Below are 25,110 nucleotides of genomic sequence, written 5' to 3'. Positions count from 1 at the left end.
TTTCCAAATCATGTCCAGTCAACTGAATTTACCACAGGTGGACTCCAATGAAGCTGCAGAAACATCTCAAGGATGATCAGGGGAAACAGGATGCACCTGAGCTCAATTTGGAGCTTCATGGCAAAGGCTGTGAATACTTATGTACATGTGCTTTCTCAATTTTTTTATTTTTAATAAATTTGCAAAAACCTCAAGTAAACCTTTTTTCATGTCGTCATTATGGGGTGTTGTGTGTAGAATTCTGAGGAAAAAAATGAATTTAATCCATTTTGGAATAAGGCTGTAACATAACAAAATGTGGAAAAAGTGATGAAGCGCTGTGAATACTTTCCGGATGCACTGTAACCACATAAGAGCTGAAGAGATTCATAATAAAAAGTACACAGACAGTCAACATATCATACTGGGTTAAAGGCCAGGGAGTCAAAGTGTGTTTTTAAATTCGATTTAAGGACGGCAAGTGAAGGAGCCTGCCTAACATGCAACGGCAAATCGTTCCAGAGTTTTTGGAGCTGCAACTGATAAAAGCCCAATCACCTCGGCGTTTGCATTGTGCCTTAGGAACACGTAAAAGCATCTGGTCTGCTGACCTGAGAGAGCGTGACGGTACATAAGGGTGCAGCAGTTCCGACAAATAAAATGGGGCACAACCATTAAAGGATTTAAAAACAGACACAAGAATGTTAAAATGGATTCGAAAATGAACTGGAAGCCTAGTGAAGGGAAGCCAGAATTGGGGTAACGTGCTCATGCTTTCTTGTGCCAGTTAAAAATCAAGCAGCAGCATTTTGCACCAGCTGTAGGTGAGCAATGGAGGCCTAGCTAATTCCAAAAAGAAGGTCATTGCAGTAATCTTGACGAGAGGTTATAAAAGCATGGATCCCTATTTCAAGGTTGTGTTTAGACAAAACAGGCTTGATTTTTGACAGCCGCCTCAACTGGAAAAAGCGAGATTTTACCACTGCGTTCACATGGCTATCGAGTTTTAAAGTGGAATCCATTTTCACATTTAATTTTGTGATTATGGATTTCTCAAATTGAGGCACAGTGGAAAGGTCGATGCAGGGGGTCCTGCTGGTGCCATTGGGTTCAAAATAGCATGACTTCTGTCTTGTTCTCATTCAAATTTAGAAAATTTAATGCCATCCAACTCCTGATGTCAATAAGGCAGTCAAGCAGGGGCTGGACAGAACATGGAGCAGGGTGCTTCAGAGGGAAATAAACCTGACAGTCGTCTGCATAAAGATGAAAGGAAATACCGTGTTTCCAGAAAATAGCACTAAGTGACAGCAAGTACAAGGAACAGAAGCGGTCCCAGGATGGAGCCCTGTGGTACCCCCCAGGGGAGGGCAACAGAGGTGGAAGTAAAATCATCAATGCTGACACAAAAACTTCTACTGTATCCAAGAGATAGGACCTAAACCATTGGAGAGCTGAACCTGTGATGACCACCCACTTAGGATCTCATGCTCTATAGTGTCAAGCTGTTAAATCTAGAAGCATAAGTAGTACACAGTCACCAGAGTCCACTGTTTAAAGAATATCATTAAAAACCCTTAACAGAGGGGACTCAGTACTGTGGTGAGTTTTAAACCCAGACTGGTACACTTCCAGAATTGCGTGTTCATCCAGGAAGGACTTCAGTTGGGTGTAGATGACTTTTTCCAAGAGTTTGGACAATAAAGGTAGCTTAGAAATAAGCCTAAAGTTAGACATAACAGAGTGGTCATAACTGAGTCCTGTGTGCAGTTTTGGCCTCCATATTACAAAAATGACAAAGCAGCACTAGAGAAAGTCCACAGGAGAGCAGCCAGGCTGATCCAGAAATGTGGGGACAGCCTGAAAGAGTTGAGCCTTTTCAGTTTAAGCAGACTGAGATTAAGGGGACACCAGACTGAAGTGTTAAAATGGTTATGGTGGATCGAGGCTGTTACTTTAGTATGAGTTCAATACGAATACAGTGACACAGTTGGAAATCTGTTTGGACACATTTCACAATATGGTAGAAAGTTTGAGTACCAGAGGCACAATGAATAAATAAGCAAACAGTGTGGCGTAGGGAGGTCACAAGAACTGCTGAACGGCACAGTATCAGTAGTTCCGAGTAAAAGTCAGTACTGCACTCGTGTAACTGCGATTAGACAAATTATTCTGTAAGGCCCAATAATACAGCAGAAAAATGTGTGTGTTTAAAAACTACATTTCAAAATGGTTCATGGGGCAATTAAAACAGCACCGTATCCACGCATGTCGAAAAGTCTTATCTAGAAATACTCTGCTTTGTTCAAGGCAGAAGAATTTCAGTGCACAATCGCAGGAATCGTGCTAATGTTTAATCATCTACCTGGCGTATACAGGTGCTGGTCATAAAATTAGAATATCATGACAAAGATGATTTATTTCAGTAATTCCATTCAAAAAGTGAAACTTGTATATTAGATTCATTCATTACACACAGACTGATGTATTTCAAATGTTTATTTCTTTTAATGTTGATGATTATAACTGACAACTAATGAAAGTCCCAAATTCAGTATCTCGGAAAATTAGAATATTGTGAAAAGGTTCAATATTGAAGACACCTGGTGCCACACTCTAATCAGCTAATTAACTTAAAAGCCTTTAAATGGTCTCTCAGTCGAGTTCTGTAGGCTACACAATCATGGGGAAGACTGTTGACTTGACAGTTGTCCAAAAGACGACCATTGACACCTTGCACAAGGAGGGCAAGACTCCAAAGGTCATTGCTAAAGAGGCTGGCTGTTCACAGAGCTCTGTGTCCAAGCACATTAATAGAGAGGCGAAGGGAAGGACAAGATGTGGTAGAAAAAAGTGGACAAGCAATAGGGATAACCACACCCTGGAGAGGATTGTGAAACAAAAGCCATTCAAAAATGTGGGGGAGATTCACAAAGAGCGGACTGCAGTTGGAGTCAGTGCTTCAAGAACCACCACGCACAGACGTATGCAAGACATGGGTTTCAGCTGTCACATTCCTTGTGTCAAGCCACTCTTGAACAAGAGACAGCGTCAGAAGTGTCTCGCCTTTGGACTGCTGCTGAGTGCTCCAAAGTTATGTTCTCTGATGAAAGTAAATTTTGCATTTCCTTTGGAAATCAAGGTCCCAGAGTCTGGAGGAAGAGAGGAGAGGCACAGAATCCACGTTGCGTGAGGTCCAGTGTAAAGTTTCCACAGTCAGTGATGGTTTGGGGTGCCATGTCATCTGCTGGTGTTGGTCCATTGTGTTTTCTGAGGTCCAAGGTCAACACAGCCGTCTACCAGGAAGTTTTAGAGCACTTCATGCTTCCTGCTGCTGACGAACTTTATGGAGATGGAGATTTCATTTTCCAACAGGACCTGGCACCTGCACACCGTGCCAAAGCTACCAGTACCTGGTTTAAGGACCATGGTATCCCTGTTCTTGATTAGCCAGCAAACTCACCTGACCTTAACCCCATAGATATGGGGTATTGTGAAGAGGAAGATGCAATACGCCAGACCCTACAATTCAGAAGAGCTGAAGGCCACTATCAGAGCAACATGGGCTCTCCTAACACCTGAGCAGTGCCACAGACTGATCGACTCCATGCCACGCCGCATTGCTGCAGTAATCCAGGCCAAAGGAGCCCCAACTAAATATTGAGTGCTGTACATGCTCATACTTTTCATGTTCATACCTTTCAGTTGGCCAACATTTCTAAAAATCCTTTTTTTGCATTGGTCTTAATTGATATTCTAATTTTCCGAGATACTGAATTTGGGACTTTCATTAGTCGTCAGTTATAATCATTAAAAGAAATAAACATCTGAAATACATCAGTCTGTGTGTAATGAATGAATCTAATATACAAGTTTCACTTTTTGAATGGAATTACTGAAATAAATCAACTTTGTCATGATATTCTAATTTAATGACCAGCACCTGTACAGTTCAGGGCCGTGGGGGAAACTCTGCATACACTCAGTTACTGCGTTTTACATGTGCTTTAATAACCCGATTATTCACAGAGAGACCTGATTTCTCAATTGCAAATCCTTACTTTGCTTAGGGAAATCGGGTTATTGGCCTCTGAGCAACCTGATTAACAGAGGTAGGTTTCTCCTTGAATTACTGTTAAGGAGTTTTGCATGTATTTGCTTCCCACACACTTTCAGCAGCCACAGGTAGAAGCGTCAACAAAATACATTTCCAGAGTCAAATGTTTGTGAAATCGCATTGTTCGTCTCAAAATTCACTCCGTTCATTCAGCCTAAAACTTTCACATCCCAACCCACCGCTGTTACTTCTGGTGGGCTCTGTCCTGGGGACTCTTCTTTTTATTATTTACCTTCTTCCCCTTGGCAGTATCTTTTGTAAATATAACATTAATTTATCCCTGTTGTGCCGATGACACCCAGCTCTACCTTGTTAGTAAACCCACCTCCTCTTTTCCACCATCTTCGCTTATTGTCTGCATTGCTGAAATTAAATCCTGGTTTTCTTCAGATTTTCTTAAATTAAACAGTGACAAAACTGAGGTTCTCCCCATTGGTTCAAAATCATCATTATCCAAAGCTGATCATTGCTATTGATAACTCCTTTGTTTCCCCTTCACCTCAGGTCAAGAGTCTGGGTGTCATCCTTGACAGTTCTCTATCTTTCCAATCTCACATTAATAACGTCACCCGGTCTGCTTACTTCCACCTACGTAATGTTAATTCATCTCCGCTCCTCCCTCACTCCCCATACCACTGCTATCCTTGTTCATAGTCTTGTTACTTCTCATCTGGACTCCTCTTTGGTCTCTCTAATAAATCTCTCCATAAGCTTCATCTGGTCCAGAATTCTGCTGCCCTCATCGTTACTCAAACCCCATCTATTCGCCATATTACTCCTGTCTTGCAGCAGCTTCATTGGCTCCCGATCAAGTTTCATACTGATTTTAAGATTCTGCTATTAACATTTAAGGTCATTCATAACCTCGCCTCTCCAAATCTGTCTGATCTTCTTCATGTTGCCATTCCCTCCCGTAACCTTAGAACTTCTTCTTCCTCCATCCACCTGACTGTCTCTCTCGCCCGTCTGACCACCATGGGGAGCGGAGCATTCAGCCGTTCTGGAAATCACTGCCAACTGAGCTTAGAAATATTGAATCATTTTGAACTTTCAAATGTAAACTTAAAACCCATCTGTTTTAAAATGCTTTTTCTTTATGATTACGGTGGCTTTGTTTGGTTTTAATTTTTATATTTTCTGATGTTTTAAGTTTTGCTTATAATGTGCTTTTTTATTTATTGTTTGGTGTCCTCGAGTGCTTAGAAAGACACCTTGTATAAATAGAATGTATTATTATTTACTAGCCAACCCGCGGTGTAGCATACGCTGCATAATTATGTATTGATGGGTGAACACTTCCTGAACGACACAGTTGTCCAAACAGAAGTGAAAACAAAATCGAGCCCAGTGCATTCTTTAACTGCCTTCTCTGTCTTGTAGCGCAGTGGTAGTGTTGCTGCTTTGCAGTACGGAGACTGTGGAAGATTTTGGGTTCGCTTCCCGGTTCCTCCCTGTGTGGATAGTGCTTTGAATACTGAAAACACCGGTATATCAATGTAATCTAGTATTATTATTCTTATGTGTCCAGCGCTCTCTCTCTCGCGCGCACCCTGTATGTGTGTGTATGTGTCGCTCGCTCTCTCTCGCTTGCTCGGTCACTGCACGTGTTCCTGCAGGCATACCAGTAAGTGAATGAAAAGATGGAACTCTGGAGAGAGCAACATACAACTGTCCGTGACTGTCTTCGTGTTAAAGTAAAAGGCAAATTGTCCGCGGCAAACATATTGTTTTACACGCTGGATACCAACCCGCGGTGTAGTATACACCGCATAATCACGTTGTTTTTTTAATGTTTTTTAAGCAGAGGGAAAAAAACATTTGCAAAATCCGTAACGCTGCTTTCAGTAAGTACAATGCACACGCGTTTAATTTGTCGGCCACTTTTTGCCAGCCGTCTTTTCTGGTTTGGGCTGCTTTTGCAGTGTTACCGCTTGTGCATATTAAATGTTGAAACCCTTCGAGTAACTAATTAACCAACTAACACCCACCCACCCACACACATCGCTTGTGTGAAAAAAATGCGCCTGTTCTTTCATCATTTTGTTGCAGCCTATCAAAGACTTGCTGATCATGTTTTCTAGACACAATATACATTGGCTTTTCACTCAGTGCGGGGGCGCGCATTCATCTCGGATTATTACATCCAGCTAATCTGCTATACGGCTGCTTTTGAAAAACCGATTTATTCCGGATGAGTTTCACCGGCATTAATGATTAGGAATCTGGTTGGAACAAAACCCTGCAGCCACAGGGGTTCACCAGGACTGAGATTGGGAAACACTGCTGAACACAGACGAAACCGACTCAGGTGAGGAGTGGGGGCGGGCAAAGTAGTTGCAGCTATTGATTATTCAGTGTTATTTGCCTGGGTGTCTGATCTGCTCGACGGGATCAGAAATAAAAGGAAAACAATGTGAAGGCAATGTCACAGGTGATCCTGTGGTATAGCAGGTCCACAGCTCCCCTTCAAAAGGCCATTTTTAAATAAATAATCACCGCGCTCACAGCGTAGCGAGGGGCGTGGAAGTGTTGCTGAAAGTCAGCCATGTTGCGAAGTTTGAGAGCAACAGTTTCGTCAATGACATTTTTCCAGAAAAGCCCGACTGATAGAAACAAACAGTTAGCTGATGCAGGAATTTCTATAACATTGAAACAAGTGTTGTTTCCATGAAATACATTTGAAGCAGTAGCCATGGAGGGCAAAAGAACAGTCAACGTGGCTCACAGCTGGATTTGGACAGCAGCACAGACCAAAGCGAGTGAGTATGTGTTTGATGAGCTGTTTGAGTTGGCGGGCAGTGCTCTGAGGTGCGTTCCCGATCACGTGGGAGGAGGGGTAGAGTTTCTGGGCGGGGCTTCGTTGTGCCTTTCCCATGGTTTTCGATGGTGGACGTGGTCGGGTGTCGTAACCGAAAAGAATAATGAAAAGTCAACGTGGCTCAGAGGTGCATGTGGACTCCTAGCACAGACGAAAGGGACTAACTGGCTGGCCGGTGAGTTTTTGCGTCCGGGCACATGGGCAGGCAGTGTGAATGCCTGGAGAGCGAGGGTAGATGCGGGCCGGGGAAAAAGGAGTGTTGGTGGGCAGGGAAACATCTTCCGTGTTCCTGCAGGACCATCTAAGAAGACGCATGTTTGTCGCGGATGCGGTGGACGCCGGTCGGGGAATAAGGAGTGTTGGTGGGCAGAGAAGCGTTTTCCGTGTTCCTGGAAGACGCATGTTTGTCGCGGATGCGAATTGCTGTGTCTAGCGTGTAAAACAGTTTGCTATGGTGCACGCGGTCGTGCGCCGTAACCGAAAAGTCAACGTGGCTCAGAGGTGCATGTGTACTGTAGCCGAGACGAACATAAATGATGCCGTTTTTTCTGAGTCGTCGCGTCTGAGTTGGTGGGCGTGGCTCTGTGAGTTGTCGTTGTATCCAATGGTCTTAGAGTTGGTGGGCGTGGCTCCTTCCTGCGTGCGCCATGGGCGTCTTACTTGTCGGCGGCTTAGTGAATCCACACCCCTTCCGGCGTGCTTTCCATGGGTGGCTACTTGTCGGCGGCTTAGTGAATTATATATATAGATTACTAGCTGAATATCCGTGCTTCACTACAGAATAACAACAGGAAAAATGTGTTCTAAAGTATACAGTAAACGTCCTGTATGCACCCAGGGATCTTACCACCGCCTCTGAAAACAAATCCATGGAGTAAACAGCCTATGTTTTAAGAAACTAGTACTTTCCTTGTACACTACGTTCTTAGTTTTCCCCTCAGGCTGGAGGATGACCAGGCTGTCAGGAGAGCTTATTCCAGAACAGGGCACATACAACTGGCTGTGGGAGAAATGGTCACTCCTCAAATCCACGCCAAACATTTTCAAACTTTGCCCCTGAGCTTTGTTTATGGTCATGGCGTAGCAGGCTTTCGCCAGAAACTGCAGACTTTTAAACTGAAAAGGGTTGTCTGACAGGATTAGGGGAATGCAGGGAATGACGACTATTTCTCCCTGTCTGACGCCTGTAAATATTGTGGCTTCAATGACATGTTTGTGTAGAGCCATCATCTACAGCCAGTTGCGGGTCTGGACATTTCGGAGAGGTACTCAGGCTTGGTGTGGTAGGGGTTGCAGGTCAGAGTCATGGTGTACGGCTTGAACCTCTGCCAGTTTTTAGAGACATGGCTAACATCTGAGCAGCCAGAGAGGCGGTGCCATGCACAAGGTAGGCCAGTGAGGAGAACAAGCACACGCCATCACTGCTCATCCGTACCACACGGTGAGGGACCATTACTTCGTCAATATAAAACCTTTCTTTCTCAGTCATAGTTTTATGGGTTTATTTAAAAAGGTATAAACTTAATAGAAGAAATCGTGAAGAAAGTATGAACAAGAATAAAATAACAAGTATGAAAATCAAAATCCTCAAAAAAAAAAATTCCTTTAATATACATTAGAATAACCTAAATTATTTTTAAAAAAGATAAATAAATGGCAAATTATAAATGCTTTGTGGAAACTCGAAAATATCAAAACAAAACTTGTACTCGTCACAAAAATGAAAGTACAGCGGAACCTCGGTTTGCGAGTAACTTGGTTTACGAGTGTTTTGCGAGACGAGCTAAAATTTTTAATAAATTTTGACTTGATAAATGAGCGAGGTTGTGCAATACGAGTAGTACGTATACGCTTTGTCTGCTGAGCGTCATGTGATCACAACTGAACTGATGGTTCTCTCTCTCTCTCGCTGTGGGATTGTGGGCAATCGTGTTATTCTCCATCTTAGTCGGCGTGCCTCACTCATATAGTCAACATCCATACGAGCGTATACTGTTTACTACAGCATTGTGACTGTGTGTGTGTGCTGTGATGTGCTGTGATGTGATGTGATGTGATGTGCAAGTCCCATCTTGCACCCCAAAACATGAAGCTGAGTCTCAGTGCTTTAGCAACACCAGCTTTATTCAGCTTGAAACAGCAACAGCGCGGTTATTTATTGTAGCGGGATCTGCTGCTCTCCTATACACAGACACAGCAGTCAGGCAGGGCTGTGGCCAAGTAGTACTGTGCCCTGCGCATTTCTAATGTTCCTTGTATCACCCATTGACGGCAGGCGCTTATAGCATGTCCGTGATCTTTTCGGATTCGCTTTTATGCTGAACTGCTACAGCCGTGGGAGACTGCGATTGCTTTGGGACGCTCTTCCGTGTGTCGTCCCGTTTGGTGGAATCCCACAAGAGTTTAGAAACTCACTCACACCAGCCATGATTCTTTTCAAAGGTAAAGTGCAGGTTAATTTGTTTTATGTAGTTTTACTTTTATATTTTGTATTAATCATTTTTATATGAATAGTTTTGGGTTGTGGAATGAATCATCTGAGTTTCCATTATTTCTTATGGGGAAATTCACTTTGATATACGAGTACTTTGGACTGCCAGCACGTTTCCGGAACGAATTATGCTCGCAAACCGAGGTTCCACTGTACTTTTAATTTACTTTAAAGAAATTCATTTTAGAAAGAAATGGAGTGAATGGGTCTAAAAAACTACAGTAATCCCTCACTTATCGCGGGAGATAGGTTCTAAGGCCGACCGCGATAACTGAATTTCCGCGAAGTAGGGACACCATATTTATTTAATTATGTAACGTGTATTTATGGACATTTTTAAACCATCCCTGTATTGTTTACAACCCACCCTTTACTCTATTAATAACAGGGACAACTGCTAAGCAATATGAAATCGGTAGATAAGTTTACACTTACTGTATAGCGAAGTACACGTAGCTATATATGACGTGATGATGGTGATGAATATGCTGCACAGTAAAAATGATGACGATGAAGGTGATAATCCCCTGAATGCAGTAGCAAGAGCACGTTAATGCTGAATGAGTGAGATGAGACTTCCTGGTTAATGCAGCGCTCCGTCGCTGAGCCAATCAGCAGCACACAGGAACTTAACTGCATGCTCTGATTGGGTAGCTTCTCAGCCATCCGCCAGTAGCATCTCTTGTATGAAATCAACTGGGCAAACCAACTGAGGAAGCAAATACCAGAAGTAAAAAGACCCATTGTCCGGAGAAACTCGCGAAGCAGCGAAAAATCCGCGTTATATATTTAGGTATGCTTACATATAAAATCCGCGAAGTCGTGAATCCGCGAAAAGTGAACCGCGAAGTAGCGAGGGATTACTGTATAAGAAATTTTGCGCCTGGACCATGAAATTTCTAAAACCATTTCTTAGCGAGCACCTATGGGCCAAGGGTAACCTACATTCCAAATTTCAAGTCCTCATAGTTCGGGAGATTTCGTGATGAGTGAGTCAGTGGTATTTGGCTTTTATATATAGATTATAAAATCACTACATTTATGTCAATGAACCGAACATACAGTGGTAAAGTCAGCAACACAATCTCGAGAGCGGTAGAGTAACACGTTAAAAGTGATGCATGTTACGCAGATTGATTACTTTTTAAAATAACTAATGTAAGAGCCATTTGCTAGATATTTAAGTTGTATACAGTAAATGTTTACCTAAATATTAGTGCATAGTCTGTTGGGAGGTTCCTACGTCCCCCATAAGTTGAATTTAATTGGTATATTCTGACTATTTCTAGCCTCTCTGACTACACATTACAATCTGTTAGTGACCTGCCTTGCCATGTGTAAGGCGTTGAGGGCACATGGTTTTAAACCGGGCCTTATGTGCCAAGTAACATGAAAGTATAGAAACAACTAAAGTTTGACAAGAAAATCCTAAGTATAGAGAAGATACATTTTTTCCCATTTTTTTGCCTTTAATTCTACATGTGTAACAACCTTTTTCTTTATTCTTCTGTGGACTATGTGCTTTGAATTTTCACTAAATCTTTTAAAACGAACTTTTGGACTGAGAGATTTTTTTGGCACGCGTTTTACCCATGCTTGAACTCGCCGTACACACCCGCAGTTACAACGAGTAACCTAACACAATGCTTACCTTATTGAAGTAAAAATACCCGTGTTATTCTTATTCTAGCAGCACTGAGTGTAAGGCAGGAAGCCCACATATCGGTATGCCGGTCCTTTACAGGGCTCCGTCACAAGCAGAAGAGTTTACCACGTGCAATCTGGTAACAGAATGCATCAACTTGACTAAACATATTTTTAAAACACAAGAAAATCATCACAGACATTATGCTTGTTTTCAAATCCACTGAGAGCACAGGAACTGTCTGACAAAAGCATTCACACGAATGAGAGGTGAGAGGACCGTGGGCGTGGGCCGTTAACCAGAAATGGTTGAGAGGAGGGCGGGACTTGAAAAAAATCTCTTGGCAATAGTCTCGTCTCGTCTCAAGATTTTCTTTTATAATAGAGAGATATCTCAAATTTCCTTGAAGAATAAGGGCGCCACATTTCAACAAAATTTGCCTGTTGGGGGCTGAATTGTTTCATGTGGATAGACAGACAGGCAGTCAGACAGATATGGACTACCACAGTAGGTGCTTTGCACATTATACTGTATATGAATGCACTGAAAAAAATGCATTTTATTAAATGTGAAAATCATCAAAAGGAAAGGGAAAATTGAACAAGTGTTAATCTGTTGTTGTGCTTTTTGTTTTTTTTTTGTTTTTTGTCCCCACAGTCGTGCAGATGATAAAGGACACCCCAAGTGGTTTGTGCTTGGCGTCGGCCAAGTCATTAAAGGCCTGGACATTGGAATGATAGGCATGTGTCAGGGTGAAAAGAGGAAAGTGACCATCCCTCCTTCGCTCGGATTTGGAAAGCAAGGAAAAGGTATTTACAGAAGAGGGTAAGACCACCCAGATGGCCTCCACTGTGGGCAAAGTGGCTTTGAGTTCCGGCCTATTGATTCAGCATCTTAAAGGCAGTCGGGTTTGTTAAGACTGCAAGTGGGCAGACACAAAGCCCGGATGTTTTCCCCCTTGGCCTTTACAGTCTCTTCAGTTTACAGTTATGAAATGGTTGATTTTTAAAAAATTTTTTTCCTCCCACCTTTTTGAATCGAGCAGAGTCAGGGGTCTTCTATTTACTTGCACCTCTGTCTGCTCCACTTTTGTGTCTGGTGTTTGGCCCAGGTTCTGCTTACAGTGCCGACTCAAAAGCCCACAGTGAGAGCACAAACCAATCACGACACAAATAATACATTTACACCAAGCTTGTGTTAAAGAATCTTCTTCATACAAATCTCACACGTTTGTATTGTAATAATTTAGACCACTTTGCGGAGATGTTTACCCTTTGAGGTTAAAGGATCTCCCTTTTTCTGCTCTTCATTGTCAAAAAAGACAATTTCAATCCATTGGGACTCAATGTTGTATAAAAATAAAACCAATCCATGAAACAATCAGGTTATATGAGTGTAGAGCTTACTGAATACACAGACCACATCCTGAATTAATCGACAGGGTAGTCAGTCATTCCTCCTGTTACCTTACAAAAGGCGCTGTATACTGTAAAAGGACAACAATAAAGAGTGTAGGTTACCAGCCTGGTCTTGCTGTATAGTTGGATTGCAAAACAAAAAGAAAACACTCAATAATTGCAGAGACGCTTTTCCAGACGCGAGTTCAGGGCAAAGATGGTGGAGCTTCTGGTTTTCAGTCCTTCCAGGAGGAAGAGGCGGTTCCAGAAAAATGGACAACAGAAGTGATGTCACTGGTGTTCTATCTGTCAGTCATCCAGTCTGCAGAGGTAGAAAGAGAGTAAGGCATTAGGACACAGCGCCAACCCCCTGGTGCCGTAGGCTAGAATTACAGTCAGTAGAGCCCTTCAGCTGTCCCCTACGTGCACATGTGTGTCAATACACTCACTGAGACCATCCTTCACACCACTCTGCTAATACTGGGGAAGGCCTCGTTTTGCCCTCCAAGCAGCCCCAATTCTCCATAGTATGGGCTCCACGAGATGATGGAAAAATTCCTTTGAGGTTCTGGTCCACATTGATGTGGTTGCATTACGTACTTTCTGCATTCATCTCTCGTTCTGCCACATCCCAAAGGTGTTTTAATGGATTTAGATCTGGTGACTAGGAAGGTCACTGAGGAACACTGAACTCAACGTTGTGTTCATGAAAGCAGTTCGAGATCAGTTTTACTTTGTAACATTGTGCATTATTATGTTGGAAGTAGCCAATGAAAGATAAATTGTGGTGATGAAGGGGTGCACATTGTTAGTAACGATACTCAGTTAAGCCATGGCATTCAAGTGATGATTGATTGGTATTAATTGGTCCAAAGTGTGCCAAGAAAACATTCCCCACACAGTTACACCACCACCACCAGCAGCAGCAGCCTGGACTGTTGACACCAACCAGGCAGACTCAGTGCTGTTGGCGTCCTGCCATCTGTGTGCCTCAGTGGAAATGGAGATTCATCAGACCTGACTCCATTTTTCCCAGCCTTAAGCTGCCCAGGTTTGGTGGCCCTGTGGTCACTGTAGCCTCAGCTTTCTGTTCTTGGCTGACAGGAGAAGAACCTGAGGTGGTCTTCTGCTGTTGTAACCCACCTGCCTCAAAGCCCAAACATGTTGTGCATTCTGCGACGCTTTTCGGCTCACTATCTTTAGACGCAGTGGTTATCTGAGTTGCTATGGCCTTTCTGTCAGCTTGAAACAGTCTGACCTTTCTCCTCTGACCTCCCTGATCGACAGAACTGACACTCGCTTGGTGGTTATTTTGTATTTCACACCATTCTGAGCAAACTCTTGAGCAGTGTTTCACAACCTTGAATCCAATTGAACATCTCTGGAGAGATCTTAAAATGGCTATGCACCGACGCTTCCCATCCAACCTGATGGAGCTTGAGAGGTGCTGCAAAGAGGAATGGGCCAAACTGGCCAAGGATAGGTGTGCCAAGCTTGTGGCATCATATTCAACAAGACTTGAGGCTGGAATTTCTGCCAAAGGTGCATCGACAAAGTATTGAGGAAAAGTATGTGAATACTTATTTACATGGGATTTCTCAGTTTGTTTATTTTTAATAAATTTGCAAAAACCTCAAGTAAACTTTTTTCACATTGTCATTATGGGGTGTTGTGTGTAGAATTCTGAGGGAAAAAAAATGAATTTAATCCATTTTGGAATAAGGCTATAACATAACAAAATGTGGAAAAAGTGATGCACTGGGAATACTTTCCGGATTAACTGTATCAATGCACTCTAAAATTGACCTTTTCAGTTCTTGGTCCAAAGTCAGCAGCTCATCTGCAGCCTTCTCTCCGAGCATAATTTTCTTCCTCCTGACAGTAATTCTTTTTACTGCAGGAATGCCCATCTCTTCACATGTGTCTTTTGCAAATTGCAGTGCTTCCTCAACAAGGTCATTTCCAGTGTCTAAAACGTTTTGTGCCGAATATATTATTATGATGTTCCGGTTAAACATATCATCTTGTTGCACAGAACAACTTGGGGCGATGATATATTTGTGGCAGGGATGAGACAGTGAGTCACAGGACTGGTTGTTTGTGTACTTGAGCACCAGCGCAGTTCAAAAGAAACGAGACAGAACACCCCCCTCCCCCCCCCCCCCCCCACGCACCACACAATAATACTAAATCATTACAGCATCACATCATTCACCCGCAATTTGCTGCAATTAGGGATTGTTAAAGCCCATGTAAATTTATTTGACATGTTATTTTATGTAACAAAAAGGCGCATTAATACAAAACCGGCAATTTTTTGTCACCCCCTCAGAGCTGGTACCCGGTGTGGGCTGCACCCATCGCACCCACCTTCCTACGCCACTGGAAACACTGCTCTAGAGTCTGTTGTGCATTAAAATCCCAGCAGGTCATCAGTTACTGAAATACTCCAACTAGTCCTTCTGGTACCAACAGTCATGCCAGGCTTGAAATTGCTGACATTCTATTTTTTTTCCCCATTCTGATATTTGATGTAAACATGAACTGAAGCTCATGACCTGCATCTGCAAGATTTTAGGCTTTCCACTGCTGCCGCCACATGATTGGCTGCTTCGATAATTGTGTGCATAGTGTAGCAGTAGAGCATATTAGTGCTCACTTGAACCCTCAGGTACCACTCCAAACACCAGGTAAAACTATAATTATTTATTTTATAATAATAATTTGCACCAAGCACTCTACACTCCTCACTACACATATAAGTACACTACAATCAATAATCAATACAATAACTAATCTCAATACCAATCCTCCACTCCCAGACGTGTTGCCACCTTTCCTCCCAGCTCAGCTCAGCGTCTGGGCTTTCCCAGAGTCCTTTTATACTCTCCGACCCAGAAGTGGCTCCAGCCCAGCAGTCCATGAGTCCTTATCATTTCTGGGTCAGATTAAAAGTCCTTTTCCTCAACCCGGACACACGTCGTCCCTTCTGGTCATATGATGATGACGTGTTTCCGGGTTATAGGGCATGCATAAGTCCTTGAGCCTCCCTACAGCGTCCTCTGGTGGGCCCCACGGTGTCCAGCAGGGTTGGGAATAAAAACTCCACTGTCCATAATTCCCTGCCGGTCTTTGGGGCACTCCCATGCCACAGGGAGGCCTTCATCTAGCGGCCTGGGGGTGCTGGCCGGGATAAACAGCCGGCCATCTCCCACAATAGGCAAGTGTACAGGTGTGCCCAATAATTTGCTCAGCGAGTGTAAACTTTACAGTATTCTGTTCGGTGTTGGTTTTGCAGTAACGCCAGCTCTTTTCAACCACTTCCCAAGAATGCCGGACCTCCTGTGTTTTCAGGAAGTTCAGCCGCATGTCTGGCTTGCGTTCTTCAGTATCGCTGAGTGATACTTGCTTTCTGAATTGTCATTCCTGTTTTAATGTTGTTTCTCTGTTAACTACAGTAATCCCTCAATTATCGCGGGAGATAGGTTCCAAGGCCGACCGCGATAACTGAATTTCCGCGAAGTAGGGACACTATATTTATTTAATTATTTAACGTGTATTTGGACGTTTTTAAACCCTCCCTGTATTGTTTACAACCCACCATTTACTCTATTAATAACAGGGACAACTGCTAAGCAATATGAAATCGGTAGATAAGTTTACACTTACTGTATAGCGAAGTACACGTAGCAGCTTGTAGGCAGTCATGACGTCGTCGACCTTGTTGCAAAGATTCCTAAAGCAGATTCCATCCAGACTACTGCCTTATCACGTCCACTTGCAACTCGTTTTGCACCCTGGTTAAAGGACACTGCGGCCGTAGATCTTATATGCTTTTCCTCCTTTTTAAATAAAAAGAATCGATGTCCTGCAGCGGTGTAGCTGTTCCCTTCCTTCAACATATCCAAAACTTTTACCTTTTCTGCAATCATTTGCATCTTCTGTTGGTGCTTGGACACGGCCCCTGAAGCATTAGCACGTTAATGCTGAATGAGTGAGATGAGACTTCCTGGTTAATGCAACACTCCGTCGCTGAGCCAATCAGCAGCACACAGGAACTTAACTGCGTGCTCTGATTGGGTAGCTTCTCAGCCATCCGCCAATAGCATCTCTTGTATGAAATCAACTGGGCAAGCCAACCGAGGAAGCAAGTAAAAAGACCCATTGTCCGCAGAAACCCACGAAGCAGCGAAAAATCTGCGTTATGTATTTAGATATGCTTACATATAAAATCCACGAAGTCGTGAATCCGCGAAAAGTGAACCACGAAGTAGCGAGGGATTACTGTATACCTTATGTAGGTGTGCTTGTACTTCTCTTGTGTACTGTCTGCCCGTATACAGAGCTCATTTCATGGACAGACCACAGTGACACACAGGAGTACTGAGTGAACTTCATGGGTGCTCACAGCTACCCGCTGCTCTTGCTGCACTTTGTCATTTCTCAGTCCTAAACTTGCCAACAGGGTAGTCAGTCATGCCTTCTGTTAAGTGCCTTATGAATGGAGCTATACACACTTCACAGTGTTTTGTGTCAATTTCACAATCCCATCAGCACTTCTAAAAAGTCTTTTAAGGACCTCCTGTGTTTTAGAACATAAGAAATTTGACAAACAAGAGGAGACCATTCAGTCCATCAAGGCCATTTGTTTAGCTAATAGCTCAGCTGTTCCAATATCTCATCCAGATTCTTCTTAAAGGTGGTCAAGGGTTCTGTTTCTACTCCGTGAGTCAATAGTCAATAGCAGAGTCCCACAACTCTTTGCGTAAAGAAGAGCTCCCTGGCTTCAGGCCTACATGCATTTCCCCTTCATTTCCACTGATATCCCAGAGTATGTGATTCAAACTTGGCACTAGAATCCCTGAAGCTTACGAATTTTTTCATTGTCTTGTAGCTCCTTAACACTGCACTGTTAGCCCGCTGTTGATTTGCAAATGTGGAATGGCAGAACACAGCCTGCTACACCCGCCACCCCCATTCAGTCAGATGAAGACATCGCCCTCCTGAAGTCTGTGTTGAAGTGTTTATCTAATGATGTGTTTGTAAGGAAGTACAGTCGATTCTGCTTCATTGGGCCACCGGTTAATTGGGGCAGCCGCTTATTTGGGCCAAATCTCAAGAAATGAAAACCAAAATAATAAACTAATACATAATTTAAACGCTTAATTGGGACAGTAGCAGATGCATGCTGCAAGTCCGTCATCTATCGTCGCCCGTTGAAGAAGCACTGATAAGTTTAGATAATACAATCTTAGAGTGGAGTAGCACATGTCTGCTTAATAGTCCACCGTCACCACTACCGAACTGTATTCAGTTACCCCTACACCACCTCGCGTGTACGTATAACGTATAAGTAAACTTTTTAATTGTCAATTTTATTTACAAAATTATAACCCTTACCAAGATGCCAAGAAATTATTTTACACTTTCAAGTAAAATTGCTTTGCTGGATAAAATTAAAAGCCAGCCATTTAATACAAGCCATCATAGGCTCGCTGAGATAACTGGTGTACCAAAATATACCACAGTGCAGCTCTTACAACAAGAAAATCAACTGCGTGTGGAATGGGCCTTACAGAAAAGACGAACTGCAAAGGACAAACTTACAAAAACAAAAGACAGACTACACTTGATGCATTTTTGCAGCATTAAATTGTATGTACATACCAATTATTTTACTTTAGAATTTATTATTATTTTTTTTTCATAGCTTATATTATTTTCTTATTTATATTTGGGTTCAATAATTTTATTAAAATATTGAAAGAAAATTATTGTTTAATTTTATGTGGAATTCGCTTAATTAGGGCAGACACTTAATTGGGACAAAATGTCCTAGTTCTAATGTGTCCCAATTAAGAGGAATCGACTGTATATAGGTAATTAAAATATCGTGATTTTAAATACATGCATTTCATGTGTGTTCCGTGTCTACAGCGACCTGCGTAAATATAGAGTGACAGAGGAAATGTGAGGCAAGAAATGCTGAAAACACGGCTTAAACAGAAAAGGTTTTCATATGTTTTAGTAATAACGACATAATTTTGACGTGAAGTGTAGGATGTGTGAAGCCCAAATATCCAAGAAACACTTTCACAAAATGTGTAACTAAACAAGTACGCTTTTATTCAAGAATAAAACTGAAGAAAAAGGAATTGCTCAATTGACATGTTGCTGAGGCCCAATTATCAGTTGGTACAAAGTAAAAGATTTTCGTATATGTGTGTGTGCATGTCATTGTCAACCAGCTGTCACATTGGTAATGCTGCCCGTCATGGATCTGCGCAGATGGCGCAGTGAATAAGCTACCGCATAGCAACCAAAAGGTAACGGGTTCAAATCCCAAGTTGTTTACTCTTTTAGTGTTGAGAAAAGAGCTCCTATTATTATTATCCTATAATTAAAACATACATTTGATGTGAGTCTATAACAGCCTGTGTAAATTTATGGTACTTGTAAAAGTTAGCACTGAAGGGATAACAGCAGACACACAAACGCAGCTCAGTCATTTCTCCTTGGTGTGTTGTTGGGCAAACACACCACAGTGTCTATGGTGGATGTTACTTTTCCTTACACACAGACATTCACATCAACATGTCATCTGAAAGATATTTTTATTCAAGAATCTAAGAATAAACCTGAATGAAAAAAAATCATTCAAATGGCATGTTGATGTGAATGTCTGTGTGTGAGGAAAAGTAACGTCTTTTACAAGTACCATAAATTTACACAGGATGTTACAGACTCACATCAAATATATATTTTTATTATCTATATACTGTATATAAAATCCCTATGTGCATCCAGGTGTCCGTGTGTGGGTGTCTTCTGGTGAAGTGTGCATGCGCGGGGCACAGTGCGATGCGTGATATTACTGTCAGAGAAAGTTAGAGGCGTTTTACGGAAATACAAACCAGTATTACTGCGAGAGGAAATTAAAGGTACACAATACAGTGACGCATATTACAGCCACATACAAGCCAGTATTACTGTCAGAGGAGATTAAAGGCATATTACCGACGCGCACGCCTGTATTACCGCCAGAGAAAATTAAAGGTATATTACGGACGTATAAGCCAGCGGATGTACAGGATGGTATCCTTCAATAAGGGCGCACACAAAAAGGCGAGCCTCAAAAGGGCGACCTCAATTGGGCGCAGCGAATAAAGGCGCGCGTAAATAAAGATCTGCACCTTTGTTGCTCTTCACATATTCCAGAGCCATTTGAACTAAATTATCTATGAACGCCTTTATTCGGCGCGCTCAATTGAGGTCGCCCTTTTGAAGCTCGCCTTTTTGTGTGCGCCCTTATTGAATAGAGCCGTACAAGACAGTATTACTGTCACAGAAAATTAAAGACACACAATACACGGCGGCAGCCCACGAAGAACGGTTAGCTCAGCAAGTAAACATCAACAAAAGAAAGGCTGAAAGAAAGAAAAATACGACCAACAAACACAATGAGGTCAAAGTCCCTTGCCATTTAATATAGACTGTTCCTACTAATGTTTATGCACTACTGTTCTAGCGCCCGTTATTGTAACGGGCTAAATGACTAGTGTGATAATAATAATCATAGCAACTCATTACTCAAAAAGCTAAAAGTGGAGACGACGCGGGATTTGAACTTCTTGCCTTGAGGCTGCTAAGCGGTAGCTTATCCACTGCAGGATCTGCACAGATCTGGAACAGGGAAACATTACCACTGTGACAACTGGTTGAAAATGAAAAGCGCGCGCACACGAACGTCTTTTACTTTGTACCGACTGATAGTTGGGCTTCATCACAGTGTCAGTTGAGCAGTTCCTTTTTCTTCAGTTTTATTCTTGAATACAAGCATGCTTGTTTAGTTACACCTTTTCTGAAAGTGTTTATTGGATATTTGGGCTTCACACATCCTACACTTCATATCAAAATTATGTTGTTGTTACTATAACATATTGTAAGAATGGACACTGTATAGCGCCCGACCTGACACAGATTGGACACGGGAGGCACATGTAAAATAAGCAAACTTTTCAATTTCTTCACCTGTGGGGCACGTCTTCCCAGTGAACCCCACAGGCAATGCACAGTCCCAAGCACTTAAGCACACAAGTAAAACAAAGCACTCTTCTCTCCCTGGCACCACCACTCTTCCTGCCAGGCAACCTTGTCCTCCTCCTCACCCGACTCTGGCCTCTAAGTGGTGGTCGCTGGCTCCTTTTATAGTTCACCCAGAAGTGCTCCAGGTGTTTGATCACCGAGTTCCAGCTGCACTTCCGGGTGTGATGCATATGCCGCCCACACGGGCTCAGGAGTCCCAAACACAGCACCCCCTGACGGTGCCTGCAGGACCCAACAGGGCTGCCCCCCAACTCCAATTCCCAAGGAGCCCTGTGGGTAACCGAGGCACCACTCCACCCCAGGGGGCCGGCCATCTAGCGTCCAGGGGGAGGTATCGCAGTGTCTAGGGCTGCTCCCCCTGAATATAGTGTGCAGGGGCATCCCGGCTGGGCATGGACGCCAGCCGCCTGCCACAATATGAAAACATTTTCTATTTTAGCCGAGTGTTCAGCATTTCTTGCCTCGCATTTCCTCCGTCATTCTATATTTACGCAGATCGTTGTAGACATGGAACACACATGAAAGGTATGCCTTTCAAATCACGGTATTTCATTACCTATATAATTCCTTGCAAACACATCGGCAGATAAACACTTCAACACAGACTTGAGCTGTGAGGATTTCAGCAGGGCGATGCCTTCATCTGACTCAATGGTGGGTGGCGGGAGTAGCAGGATGCGTTCTGCTAATCCACACATTTGCCAAACAAAAGTGGGCTATTAGCGTGGTGATAAGGAGCTACAAGCTTCTTGGCGTATGTCAGGAAAATTTAAGGAGGTCAGGGACAATGAGAAAAATCGTAAGCTTCAGGGATTCTAGTGATAAGCTGAAAGAATATTGCTGGATCTTCTTTATTAAAGCCTTTGAGGATTTAAAATACCTGGATGAGGTCCCCAAACAGTCTCTTCTTCTCAGGTCCAAATAGGTTTAATTCTCTGAGTTTGTCACAGTTGGACATGTCCTTAAGTCCCAGGATGCACCTGGTTGGTCACCTCTGCACAGCTTCCAGTGCTGCTGTGTCTTTCCTGTAGCTTGGAGACCAGAACTGCACACGATACACCAGAAGTGGTCCACTAGTGTGTTCTATAGTCTGAGCGTAACATTCTTTACTTCACACTATATATTCAACAGCTTTTATGATGATAGTTTCCGTAATTTTTCATGGTCCAGAAGTAAGACTTGTTGGTCTGTAATTACAGGATCCATTTTATTATCTCCCTTCTTGAAGACTGGAGTCAAATTTGCAACTTTCCAGTCCTCCAGTACTTTACCTTTCCCAGGTGACTGCTCAGATATGCCTAATAAGATTTTATAGGTGACATCTTTCATTTCTTTCAGTAGAACTGGTAAACTCCCATCAGGTCCGGGGGTTTTATTAGTCTTCAACATATCGAGTTTTCTAGAAGTTCATCTGCATGTCCAGCATGTGTTCTTCATCACTGAGTGCTCCTAACTGCTTGTCATTGCCGTTTCGGTGTTGTTCTTTCATTAACTACACTTTATGTAGGTGGGCATGTCACTTCACTTTCTTACTCACCACCCATACTGCATATTGACATGCTGATCATCGGCCGCTGCGTTGAAGCCCACCCGCCTGCCTGCATGTTTTTAAGAAATGGGCTCAAAGCTGCTGGTGAGTCGCTGTCTTCTTTTTGTCTTTCTTTTCTACTTCTAGGATTCTGTTCTAACCAAAGTCCTGCATGTCATCTCAGCCTGGTCCGCCCGTACAAGAGGCCTTTACTAAACTCTCCAGCGTTTAACCGGTGCCAGAGTCACGTAATTCAGCTTGTGCAGATTTCCTGAAGGTACAGTAAGTGCATTGCCTCTCTAATGGCCGTCAGATCTCCACACTCCCATCTCTTTGCCTGACACCCCAAGAATAATCAAATGAAATGAGGCGTTTAATTGCCGTTTGGGTTCCTAATACCCAGGTTGTGTCCTGAGGGTGGCCAGTGTTGCTTTGGCTTGTACAGCCATGCCAGAAGTGGGTGACTGGGGGTCAGACAATTTCTTTTCTCTGCTTTTGGCCACCCAGAGTCTGTGCTTAACATTGGAGCAGCCGTGTCAGGAAGATATTAAATCCCATCATCCCCGGCAGCCTCTGCCAGAAACTGGCTATTGCCCAGAGCTCATGTGCTACCCAGTTTGTGCCCTGCATAGCAACAATGTTTGGCAGGTATACTGGCAGATCTTTTATATTCGGAAAATAACGGTAAGTATTCAATGTTTCCTTTTCACTTACTAACTTCTAATACCCCCCCCTCCCCCCCTTTTTATTTTTTCCTAGACAATGTGCCACCTGATGCCACTTTGATATTTGAGATTGAGCTCTATACAATAGCCAGAGGTCCCCGCAGCATGGAAGCCTTCCATGACATTGACCTAGACAACGACCGGAACCTGTCACGGGACGAGGTAACCAAATCCACTCTGTGAATCCACATTTGGGGTACCCATTGTTTGGAGGGCTTGCGTTGGTGGGCCAGAATTGACAATGCAATATTTTGGGGTGACAATGTAGTTCTCTTCACCTGTACTTTTCACACTCTGAGCCTTACGTTGTCATTCAATCCATTAGATCCGAGCCTACATGAAGAGGGAGTTTGAAAAAGGGGGCAAGCCGCGGGAGCAGAGTTTCTATGACGTCATTGTTTCGGATGTGTTTCAGAAGAATGACCACAACAGAGATGGCATCATATCAGCAAAGGAGTACAACGTGTACGATCACGACGAGCTGTAGGGCGCCGATTGGGTCTGCACATGCGCCAAAGGACTGTGTGAGAATGTGAATGCATTCGGGACGCCTGGACGTACCTTTATAGGGATATTTAATACAAAATAAAAAACACTAGAAAACAGATGCTTTATTTTTATTCTTTTACTTTTCTGCAGATGTGATTAACACACCAGGAGCTCCTGTCATTTTCACTTACCTTTTGTTATTTTGTAATGGAAGAAAAAAGGTTGGCCATCACGTAGACACTGAAAAGGAAAGAAGGTAAAGGACGCAACGTTTTGGCTGCTGAGCCTTCATCAGGTGTGCAACTAAAGGAAAAAGCAGGTAAAGAATCTTAAATGGCAGGAGGGAAGAAAGTCAGTGCAGATGAAATGAGAAAAGGTGAGGGAAGACGATGAGAGAAGTGGAAAAGATCAAGAACAATATTTATTTCTGTAGCACATTTTCATACAAATGGTGTAGCTCAAAGTGCTTTACAAGAAAAAGTTTATAAAAATAAGATTAGGCAAAACTAAATAACAAAGAATAAAGTAAGGTCTGACGGCCAGTAGGACAAAAAAAAAATGGAGAAAAAAAAAAAACAAAATCTGCAGGGGATCCAAGGCCATAAGACCCCCCAGCACCTAGTGGGCATTCTACCTGACATAAGTGATCTCAGTCAGTCCTCAGGGTTTTCAGACTTCACATGGAAGAATTTGATGATGATGGTCATGTGGACCTCTAGCCTTCAATCCATCAATGTAGGGAGTGCATGGTGCCCTGATCAGGTGGTGGGGGCGCAGATTGCAAACTCAGAAAACCGGAAAAAGAACAGAAGATAAAGTAGTGGTTAGTATGGATTGCAGAGACGTGATAAAAAGTGATAATTCATAAACAGAATATCAGGGTTACACTAAAATGAAGCTCTGAGAAAGCCATGTTACAATAATGAGTCCTTAGCAGTTTTTTTTAAAGTGCTTCACAGTATTAGCCTGGCGAATTTCTATCGGTCCGCTATTCCAGATTTTAAGTGCATAACGGCAGAAGGCCGCCTCACCACTTCTTCCAAGTTTATCTCTTGGAATTATAAGCAGATCCTTATTTGACGATCTAAGGTTACAATTTGGAGTGCAAGGTGACAGGCACGACAGAGTGAGATTATTTAAGGCGTAGTAAACCATAAGCAGCATTTTAAAGTCGATTCTAAATGGCACAGGTAGCCAGTGTAACGACACTAAGACTGGCATCATGTTTTCGGATTTTCTTTTCCAAGTTAAGATTTGCCAGCTGCATTCTGCAATTGTCACAGATTGATGTCTTTTTTGGGTGGTCCTGAGAGGAGTGCGTCACAGTAATCTAGTCGACTGAAAACAAAAGAAGGAACTCATTTTTCAGCATCTTGCAAAGTTATAAGGGATCTAACTTTTGCTATGTTCCTTAAGTGAAAAAATGCTGTCCTGGTAATCTGACTAATATGTGATTTTAAAATTCAGGTCCGAGTCAATAATTACCCCTTGTCACAAAAATGGACAGGAGACATAAAAAAGGTTTAGGGGGTGCCACCCGTATATTATACCCTGGGATGAATTTTGAGGAGTTGTGTCTTGTTTAAAGCCCAAAACAGAACTGAAGAACTGTAGTAAAGATGGAAATTTTAAAGATCTGCCCCGAAAGTGATGTTGTCTTGGGTGCTGGAACCAGAAGTAACATCATTATAGGCACCGGAACCGAGGGGGATTTCCCGTGAATGGTCTCTAGAGTAGTGAGAGAGAAAAATCAGTGCCCCTCGCCCTCCACTGGTCAACCATGAAATTGTCAGTATTTGAACCCTTTAGCTACCT

At 42.9% G+C, this 25,110-nt stretch overlaps 1 protein-coding gene across 1 annotated transcript in view; it reads left to right on the top strand.

Moving 5' to 3' along the window:
• fkbp7 (FKBP prolyl isomerase 7) overlaps positions 1 to 23,417 on the top strand; it is a 30,035-nt gene extending 6,618 nt beyond the window's left edge. Inside the window, exons 2-4 of the mRNA XM_028806196.2 lie at positions 11,708 to 11,859; positions 22,841 to 22,968; positions 23,132 to 23,417. Coding sequence (XP_028662029.1) covers positions 11,708 to 11,859; positions 22,841 to 22,968; positions 23,132 to 23,293 — 442 coding nt within the window. The 3' untranslated portion in view covers positions 23,294 to 23,417. The remainder of the gene's footprint in view (positions 1 to 11,707; positions 11,860 to 22,840; positions 22,969 to 23,131) is intronic.
• The last annotated feature ends 1,693 nt before the right edge of the window (positions 23,418 to 25,110 follow it).

This window comes from Erpetoichthys calabaricus, chromosome 8 (assembly GCF_900747795.2).
Source record: "Erpetoichthys calabaricus chromosome 8, fErpCal1.3, whole genome shotgun sequence".
NCBI lineage: Eukaryota > Metazoa > Chordata > Cladistia > Polypteriformes > Polypteridae > Erpetoichthys > Erpetoichthys calabaricus.
This window is presented reverse-complemented; position numbering and strand designations above follow the sequence as displayed.